This window comes from Citrus clementina, unplaced genomic scaffold (assembly GCF_000493195.1).
Source record: "Citrus clementina cultivar Clemenules unplaced genomic scaffold, Citrus_clementina_v1.0 scaffold_9, whole genome shotgun sequence".
NCBI lineage: Eukaryota > Viridiplantae > Streptophyta > Magnoliopsida > Sapindales > Rutaceae > Citrus > Citrus x clementina.
The window spans coordinates 8103332-8113645 of record NW_006261964.1 but is presented as its reverse complement, the minus strand read 5'-3'; the positions used below and the strand labels follow the sequence as shown (position 1 = coordinate 8113645).

General features: G+C 34.0%; 2 protein-coding genes across 5 annotated transcripts; one reads left to right on the top strand and one right to left on the bottom strand.

Moving 5' to 3' along the window:
* The first annotated feature begins 3823 nt into the window (after window positions 1-3823).
* LOC18032216 lies at window positions 3824-7125 on the top strand. 4 transcript variants are annotated; one of them, XM_024191154.1, is made up of 2 exons: window positions 3824-4458; window positions 6674-7125. In XM_024191154.1, the coding sequence occupies exons 1-2, from the start codon at window positions 4192-4194 to the stop codon at window positions 6884-6886; spliced, it is 480 nt and encodes a 159-aa protein (XP_024046922.1). In that variant the 5' UTR covers window positions 3824-4191; the 3' UTR covers window positions 6887-7125. The 4 variants fall into 4 exon arrangements, 2 of the variants coding, with proteins under 2 accessions (XP_024046922.1, XP_024046924.1); XM_024191156.1 differs by having other exon boundaries at window positions 3824-4507; XR_002907153.1 differs by lacking the exon at window positions 3824-4458 and adding an exon at window positions 4724-5426.
* A 1858-nt stretch (window positions 7126-8983) lies between these two features.
* Window positions 8984-10303, bottom strand: LOC18032225 (serine/threonine-protein phosphatase 6 regulatory ankyrin repeat subunit B; the record flags this gene model as incomplete). The annotated part of the gene is made up of 2 exons (XM_006420423.2): window positions 9640-10303; window positions 8984-9399 (listed from the first exon to the last, which is right to left on the bottom strand). Coding segments are annotated over exons 1-2 (1080 nt in total), but the record flags the coding sequence as incomplete, so codon positions are not given.
* Between the last annotated feature and the right edge of the window lie 11 nt (window positions 10304-10314).

Sequence of the window (10314 nt, the reverse complement as noted above, 5' to 3'; positions counted from 1 at the left end):
AAGAACAAGAAGGACTGATTTTCAATAGATCTCTGTGTTTTCTCCTCTGGTGCAACCCTCAATCTCTCTTTTGAATTCTGTTTTTCTTTTATTTCTTTGAGGTTTTTCTCCATGAGTAACGACCCCCTCATTTTCTTGCGTGTGTGCTCCTTTTATAGCTTAGAATTTGGGCAACCAGAAGTCTAGGGCGCTTATCTTCCATTTTAAGAAACTCCAGATCTCAATCTTCTAAGTATCTTGCACGAAATCTTCTCTGTCAATGATCCAAAATTGCTACAGCAACGATGTTCTAGCAACAATGCTACAACAATGGCTTCAGAACCTGCACTGCTCTAGACTTATTTCAATTCTTCTATAACCATGTTCTTTCCTTATCTTTGCAAGCTTATTGCAGTAGCATTCCTCCCTTGAAATTTGAGCTTCCGGTCACCTACAATTATGCATACTATCTAAGCACACAAATTATTTTAAAACAATGTAATTTATTAAAAATAAACTAAAATGGATATTCATATAAAATATAACTAAAATGCAATAAAAATATTTCATTTACTCTCTAAGTAATTTTAATTTAAGTCTAAAAGTATCATGATAACTCTCATTTCATAGAGTTATCAAATGAGAGTTACCAAGTGACTTTTTGGTATTCTCTAATTCTGTGGTCACTGCAAGCAATTGATTATCTTTGTTAGCAAGTAAAGACTTGTAATGAATTACCTCACTCTCAAGTTTCGTCTTATCATCTAAAAGATTGGATACTTGAGTCATCAAGGTCATATTTTTATTGTGGACTTCTTCCCATTTAGCCAACATCATTTTGTTGCTTTCATGAAAAACTTTCGTTGTCATTTATATCAATATCACTAATGTCACTATCTAAATCATTATTCTTGTTACCATGTTGCACAGTTGTGTCAAGATGGCTATCAGTGTCTTCCTTGCAAGGAGCTCTATGCAAGACTTTAGATGTGGATGCTCCTCCGATGTTTAATTCATATTCATTATTATTAGTATGTTTTGATACATTATCATAGACAATAAGTCCTCCAACAAGATCCTCTTCATCAATGCTATCATTTGAATCATTTTCACTCCAAATAGATTGCATTGCTTTCTTTTTCATGAGAGTGTTAGCACATTGTGTTTGTATGTGCCCATGCCTCCACATTCTCTACATCGAATACCCTTAAGCTTGTTAATATAAATCAATTTAGGATTAGGGTTAGAGGAACCTTTTCGAGCTGTTAGAGCAACTGACGTAGAAGTTTTCTTTGGTTTGTTAAAGTTCTTTCTTTTTTTCAATATCTTATTGAAATTTTTGCAATAAATGCAAAAGAATTGTCCACTATACATATGGATTACCATCCTCACTGGGTTTGGTGACAGGAGCCTCCATTTCAACCTGAAAAGAAATACCTTTTTCTTTTTTGGGATTTAAATTCAAGTAGTTACTTTCATAAACCATCAATTTTCTTATAAGTGAACTCCAAGTCATGGTAGACATATCAATATATTCTTCAATGACCAAAATTTTAGGATGATATCAAGGATGGATAGATCTTAAAATTTTTCTACAAATTTCCTCCTTAGAAATAAGTTTTCCAAGAGAAACAAATCATTTACCATAGTAAGGATTCTAGAATTAAATTCAAATGTGGTTTCATGTTCATGCATTTTCAAGTTCTCAAATTCATATGTATGTTTTTGAAGTCTAGAACGTTTTACTGTATTATCGGCTTCAAAAGTACTTTAGAGTATATCCCAAGCAATTTTGGATGTCTTGCATGTAGAAATTAGTTGGTGTTAAAACACATCAACTCCATTGACAATAGCATTAAGTCTTTTTGCATTATAACCAAATACATCGAGTTTATCATTAGTGCATTCTCTGGCTGGTTTTGGAGATTCTACAGCATTTTCATCAGTTATGGTGGGTAAAGTATATCCTGTAAGTACGCATTGTCAAACTCTTTCATTAATAACTACAGATAAATTTCCATCATTTGCTTCCAATAAGCATAATTTGTCTTATCTAATATAGGCGGACGAGCCAAAGAACCTCCCATTCTTTGCAAACTCATACCTACAAAATAGATCTAGGTTCCAAGATTCTCACCATATAAACGATTAATGCCCTGCTCTGATACAAATTGAAAGGAATTTAGATCTATTGCAAATAGATGTAGGCAATTAAAACCCTAGAATTAACAATTTAATTAATTTTAGATAATATTGTTCACTGTTACTGTTCATCAGTTACTGTTCATTAGCATAAAAAATATTAATTTTCCAAAACACAATAAATTACAGAAATTATATGACGCGGAGATTTTTATGTGGTTCGAATTAATCAATCTTATATTCACGAGGCCACGCCCAGATGAAAAGCAATTCATTAAGTTGAAATGTTAAAACCTATGGATTTACTAAAATTAAAACTCTTACTTATAATTTATCACCATACAACTTACTCAACCTTAGATTGAATTTGTTTCTCTTGAATAATTACTGCCTCTCTTGATCCACGATCCTCAAGGCACTTTGCAAAGTGATTAATAACAATTCTTTAATTCTTCAATGTCTAGTAATCCAAGATCCACATAAACTCTCCATAAAGATGAAAAGAAATAGTCTCATTACAAGACTTTGAATGAAGAAGATACGAAAACAAATCAACACAACGTTATGCGCCAAATTTGGATTCTAGAGAGGAGACTTAATTTTGCTTCTTTGTTTTATGCTCTGTATTGTGCCTCTTCAATTATGAAATACTCAATTTATATAGGCACTAGTGTTTCACAAAAATGAAAAGTCTTAAAAAACTTGGATTCTTTCCAAAATAAGAGTTTCTTTCCTCTTATAATTCTTATGAACTAGAATAAAAATAAATCTGATCTTCTTGCCTTACTTGTCTCCCAAGAAATATCTAGAGCATTTAATAAACTTCTTGTTTGAACCAACTTTTGCTCTAAATAAATCTTAAGCACCAATTATAAAATCTCATCATTAATAGACTTACTAATTTAGACATCTAATTAAATTAGAAAACAAATATTCCTAATAAATTAGAATCTCACTAAATTAACAAATTAATAATTTAATCCTTATTACAAGATATACAATAAATAAAATTACAATTTAATTAGACTTGCCATAAGATAACAACTCTATAAATAATGGACTTAACAATGATTGATGTATTTTGAGTTTAAATTTGTTAATCACATGTTAAACTATGGTTAGTTTAATTCTCATGGATTTTAGTATTGAATAAGTGACTTAGAATTTGAATGAAGTTGGAAGAAAATTTGTATGGTTGCTGTCATTCTTAACTTTCAAGCAGTTATAATTTTATAACTTCAGATTTATTAAGGAGAAAATTCTGAATTTTGGATATAGTTAAATAGACATATGAAAAAGTATCTCCACTACTAGAAAACTGGCAATAAATGACAGACACTTTGTGACAGAAATGGCGTACGTCATAAAAGTATGATAGAGTCGTGATAGATTTTGTGTCTATCAAGTATTCATGATGGACTCATGATAGAAATAAATTATGTCAATAATATGTGACGACTTTGTGACAAAATATATTACATCAAGAATTCATGATAGAATTTTAATGTTTACTTGATTTTAGCGTTTCTTTGATTGAAATTTTTTGTATTATTTGAAATAAAATATTATATGAATCAAGAAACATTGTCGTTTTACTTAAATTGGAATGATGTTTTGCTTATAAATATTAAATATTTAAAAATTTTATTATAAAATTAAAAAAAGCTATTAAAATACAATTAAAAAGAAACCCTCGATTTGCTTTCCTAAGTGTTGAGGTTCCCACCCATTCTCACACCAACCGCTTCTCTCATAAAACCACCTAAAACCCTAGCCTCCTTACAGCCACTCTCAATCGACCTAGGTAGATGCTCACATCCATAGCCACCATGGCGGAAGCGTTCGAATCGGGTTGTGTTTCTTGGTGTAGCGGAAGTGTGGCGGTGCTCATGGCTCTATTAGTTGCACGTGAGGCTCTAGCATGGGCTGACGGCATGTGATGACCACAAAAAGAAGCAGTACAGTGGCAACAAAGCGTGTTTCATGCTGGTTGCAGTTGTCACGGACTAGAGGCGTGAGCTTCCAATGGCCAATTGTGCTCATTTTGCGCATTGACTCGCCTTAGGTCTCATGGCAACGAGCTATAGATTTATGGTGCTAATCTTCGTCGTCTTGCTATCAACGCTTCACCAATTTTCATCATTATCAGCCGCCGACTCTTTTTCATCATATCGAAGCCTATTGGCAGTTCAAAGGAACAACAACCGGATCCCACGCTGCAACGAAATGGGGTCAAGATCTGAGTGTTTGCAGAACCCCAAGTGCAAACGGTGCCGTAGTGAAGCTCTTGATGACATGTGCTTCAGCAAATCTGAAGCTTGGAGGCTGCCTCACCAGGTCTTTATTTGTGATTCTTGATTCATTACTCTTCTTCTTCTTCTGCCAGGTTAGATGACTTGGTTAAATTTATCCTTCTTTTGAGTACTTTACGCTAACGGGGGAGCTCGTCTTTGAAATGCTTTTCTCTCTTACTTCCCTTTTGTATTCGTATCTTATCTTGTACTTGATTGTATAAATGAACTCAACGGAAGCTTCCAATGGCCAATTTTAAATATTTGTTCTTTAATTCTTATTTTTTTTATTTAATTTATTTAATCTTTATCTTATTTTGGCGAGTGTTTGAGATTTATGGTTTGGATTTGTAATTATGGTGAGTGTTTTATTGGTCTGGATCCGTTTTGAGTATATCCTAAGCAAGTTTTTGGCACTTTAATAGTTTAGGATATTCTTTTATCTATGTTCTTTTTGTTAGCCGAAAGTAGCTTTTATCACTCATTTTCTTTTTTTGGTTGATACCACGTAAAAGTAATTTGGTATTTTCTCTAATTAAATACTGCAGATTCTAATCACATTAGTGAAAGAAAATATTAAGATGGTTTATTAATCTCTTCTAAAAATAATATTAGCATTAACAATAACGATTATTTTGCAAATTTTTGTTGCAATGATGTTGGAATGTTCGTAGTTTATGTAGAGTATCCGGACTCTGCTATTTGGGGTCTCTGTAATGTGTTTCTTTTTTCCCCTACCACTCTTTAGTTTATCTCTTCTATTATGAATGCTTTAGAGAAATATTTTTTTGTTGCAGGGTAAGAGAAATGGTTAGTTTTTGATGAGTAATGGAACTACCCTACTGGAAGGTGTCTATAAAGAGTTATTTTTGACCTTTTCTTAGATAACCACTTAAATCCTTCCAAAGCAGAGTGTATGTTGGTCATGTCCCTGTTGTAAAGCTTTGTGCTAATGTGTTAAAGAAATGGTCCGAGTTCTTAAGGAGTATTGGGATTGCAGTACTCGGCTTCTGGGTGAGTTTTTCAGATTGTTTCTTAGTTTGCACCTGTATCTTTGAATACATGAAATCTATAAAGTTGCGGTTATGTTCTGGTTTTTCATTTTTTCAAATATTTGTTGTAGTGATTGGCATGTTCGTTTTTATCTATGTTAGACCAGCACATAAAGTTCAGATAGTATATTAGTCTTCCCCCTCTTTTTTTCTTACCCCAATTTTTTATGCTGTAGTTGTGCAAATGTTCCTGTGTTTTTAGGGGAATCTTGGAACACGATGAGCTTTTTGGTTCTTATTTGTTATTTCTTGCTCTTAAAGGTTCAAATTATAATTTGCTTTTCTATTTGGAAATCTATGCCTCAGGGACAACATTTCCATATTTTTGTGGATTATTGGACTATGCTACTAAATAGATTTTTATTCTTTTCTTAGGCACGTAAAATCAACTTGTAATTTGGTTAATCTATTGAGTTTTTAAATCTTCTAGTTTATTACTCCTCTTTCTAGCTGTGTAGACACATAAAATCAACTTGTAATTTGGTTATCATTTGTGCAAATTTTGTGTTGCAGTGATAGTGAGATGTTTCTACTTTTGTGGAATAACAGTGACTCTGCTGAATGGGGGGGGGGGGGGGGGTCTTTAACTTTGTTTTTTGTTTTGCCAAATTTTGTTGCAGTGATGGCAGCATGTTTCAAATTTTATAGGAATGTGAAGGCTATTTATCTTGAGGGACTTGAGTGTTTTTGTCTCTTATCTCACTCTCATTTCTATTTATGTTACACAAGCACATGAAGTTCAGATAGTCTTCTTTTTTTCCCCCAATTTTGTGTGCTGTTGTTGTGGAAATGTTCCTGTGTTTTTAAGGAATTTTGGAACACATTACACTGGTATATATTGAGCTTTTTAGTTCTTATTTATTATTTCCAGCTCCTGCTTATGCCCATCTATCCTCAAGGTTCGATTTATATATAGTCTGCTTTTCTATTTGGAAATCTATGTTGTAGGTTCAACATTTCTATGTTTTTGTGGATTATAGGGACTATGCTACTAAATAGATTTTTATTCTTTTCCTAGTTTATTACTTTCGTTGGCTGACCGAATGCATGAAGTACATTTTGTAACTAGGTCTTTGATTTTTAAAAATTTTATGTTGCAATTTGTTGAAATTAAAGTTGCAGTGTCAAATTATAGTAGTTGCTGTTAACGGTTGTAGTGTGCATGTTATGCATTCGATAACATTGGGTATTTTGATTGATTTTGAATAGATTGGTTTGCTGAGTTTGGTTTGGAATGTTGCTGGGTATATGGCTGGAATTGCAATGGTGTTGGAAGATGGTGGGTATGTGGCTGGAATTACAGTGGGTTGGAGAGTTACTGGGTACGTGGCTATTAGAGTATTGCCGCTGGAAGAGGGTATTGCTACTGGAAGTCTTGCTGTTGGAGTATTTCCATTAATCTTTGAAAGTTTTGTTGGGTAACTTGGCTTAATGCCGGATGTGTCATTCATGTAATAACTATAGACTTTTATACGTTTTATTTTACCTTATTTTGATACGTGTTCTTAATTCCTCTTGGAACCTTTAATTGATTTACGCGAGCATCACAATGGTTCCAATGGGACAATCTTATTATGCAGTTCGTATCCGACAACCTCAAAGTGTCACAATTGTTCCGTTTGTACAAAATATATTTACACAATCAGTCTCAAGTCCTCTGATGCCCGAGTTCAAAGTTACATCTCTTGCCATATCCTTGAAAGGTTCAGTATTATATTGCCATAACTGCGGCTTTGAGATCAGGATCCATTTGCTGGGAATATAATTCAATATAGTTTCATTGAAAGCCTAAATCAGTCTGAACAATGATACCAATTAGCAAACACAATAATGATGAACAATGGCTTGAAAACAGTAACTTCATTATTGAAGGGTCGTATATGAATGCTACTTGTTAATGCGGAGAAGAATAGAATTCTTATGCATCTATTTGTTGACTTTTTGCTGAGCTGAATTTTTTTTTACACATATAATTTTTATTTTTATTTTTTATATTAATAGCAACTATTTGATTGATGTATGTTACAAAATTATGTAATTTAACAACTACCTTTTTTTAATGTTTTATTTACTCTTTTAATTGATAAGAGAAATGTTAAATCAACCATGGGGTGACGGATCCCGGAGAAAAGCAAAGGCAAGACGATGTAGTGTTGTCACAGGGAAAAAAAAAATAATTATTAGGTCAACCGCTAGGGTCAACGTATTAACTTGCTCAACTCGCCCGGCAAGAAACAAAATATTGTATAACCCTTGAAAATTGGAACTCCAATATAAACGAAAGGAGAAGAGCCTTCCGAGAAACCTCAGATATCAGTGTCAGTAATTTTTCGAGAAGCAGCTGGCTTGCCCAGAAAAAAATGTTAAATCTTCTTTTTCTCAAGTAATTTTTGGAACATATCCATTGATCAAACAGAAAGACAAGTCAAACAATTATGAAACGTTTTCATATTAAAAAATATACAGAATGGCACAAATTTGTTGGGCTATTTATGTTGGAAATATGAGACAAAATAACTTTTTTGAAAGACCAGATCAGCCAGAACAACAACACCCATCGACAAACTGAACGGTGATGAACAGTAGATTGACAACAGTATTCTTTGTTATTTACCAACGAAGGTTGCAATCATAACCTTGTGGTTGCAACCGGGAACCAAATAGTTGCTTCCTGCAACTATGAATTTATCATCCGACCAACAAATACCGACTCAGAGAAAATTCCTCAAGGCATGTGCAAATCATTGTCCTAAAGGGTAATTTTCCCTATACTAAAACATCTGGCGATCTCATATCCTTATAGTCATTTTTAGGATCATCAAGATAATTCATTTGCAAATCATCTTGACAGGGGTGGACCCAGAAATTTTAATTAGGCAGTGTTAAATAAAGAATTTATGAATTTATTGAATATGTTTTTTGTGAACATAGCAAAAAAATATTCAAAAGATACTGCAACATCAATAAACATGCTCTAAAGGAAGTAATTAAAAAAATAAATTACTATTTTGATATTGAATTTTAAAGGTTCCAACATTAGAATAACTTAATTATAAATACTATTTTAGTTATTTTAATAAAGATTGATTTCAGGACAAACTTGAGAAAAAAAAAACTAAAAATGAGAGTAACATAAAATTTAAGGGATATTGAGTAATTTTTTGGTCTAGCCCGGTCTAGTCCCCACACCACACGCCACTGCATTTGGATCTGGTCTTACAAACATATTTTTGCTACTCTGGATATGGCACCATGAGGATATTGTCCTCTGCCAACATCTGTGGATAACTCTCTGATTTCCTCCTGTAATTTGAACTTGAATATTAATTAACAGCGTAAAAAAAACAAGTAATGAAAAAGAAAGCTGGATTTATAAGTTGAAAGAATTGACAAATTAATTACCCGGAGCTCAGGATAGCCATATTTCATAATGTGTCCAACACTAACATTTTGGTCGTTGACAGCTTGATAGTTGGCATGAGTCGTCCTACTCATATAGCGATTGAATTCACTCGGACGGACGGCAGCAAACACATGGAGAGGAGTGTTCCCCTTGGCATCTCCCTCATTTATAAGGATCCTCGCAAACGGGTTTCTTAGAAGAGGTTTTAAATCTTGCAATTGAAAACTGGCCACAGCATAATGAAGAAAATTCCATCTCCTGTTATCGACCAGTTCAAAACATTCTGGAGCAAGAGAAAGAATTGTTTCAACTGTTCGGGCATGTCCTCGGCCCGCTGCCAAATGAAGAGCTGTCATCTTTCGATCTTTGTCAGCAATGTTTGTAGCAGTTTGATCAATTTCTAATAAATCATTTATCCAGTACTTCCCATGATATGCAGCGTAATGAATCGGAGTCCACCCATATTGATCTGTTACTTTAAGCAGACTCTTCTTTCTTCCAAATAATTGTCGCATCGCATGATGATCTCCTTCTGAGAATACAGAGACAAAAGATAAATAAAATTATAATTCGAATTGAATTTTTAACCACCACCTCGGAGGATTTGAACTCCGATAGCCGGATAAATATAATTACATGAAAATCATTCTGCCAGGCCTCAGGGCCAACTACAAACTTAATTAAAACAACACTCCAAGAGTGATAAAAAAGCATGAACAAACTTACAAGAAAAGATATCAAGAATCAAATTCCCACTATTAATTAAACTTACTGAAATCAAAGTACATAACTGCAGCATGTAAAGCCGTCTTTCCGTTGGGGCCTTCATGGGACAATGATGTACAGTTTTCTAACAAGGTAAGCACCATATCGGAAGACTCAGACTCAGCAGCCATGTAGAGCGGTGTTTTGCCATAATCATTTGCTGAATATGGATAATCCGGGTCTTCTCTCGTCAGTATTTTCACCACCTCCATGTTGCCAGGAAACATTGCGTCGTGCAGTGCTGTATTCTTCTTATTATTCACCATCCTAATCATCTGCCTTGCAGCTTCATCTCCATCTTGAGCTAATTTTGCTCGGTCAATAAGAACTCTCACTATATCAGAATGGCCGAATTTTGCTGCAACGTGGAGTGGAGTATCGCCTTTGGCATTAACTTGTATTAGCAGTGCTGGGCATATCTCAAGTATTTCTTCTACGAACTTGGTTGACGCATTTTCTGCGTCTTGACACATGATGTTGATATGCAGGATTGTGTTCCTGGTCTGTAATGTTAACAAGCTCTCAATTACTTCTCTTGCCATATCTTTGAAGGGTTCAGCATTGCCATCAGCTGCAGCCTTTAACAACTTTGGATCCGTTTGTGACTGATTCGCGGCTTTGCTGCCCAATGATGGAGCTTCCTCAAACTCAATGGAAATAATAGAATCCATGTTGGCTAAGT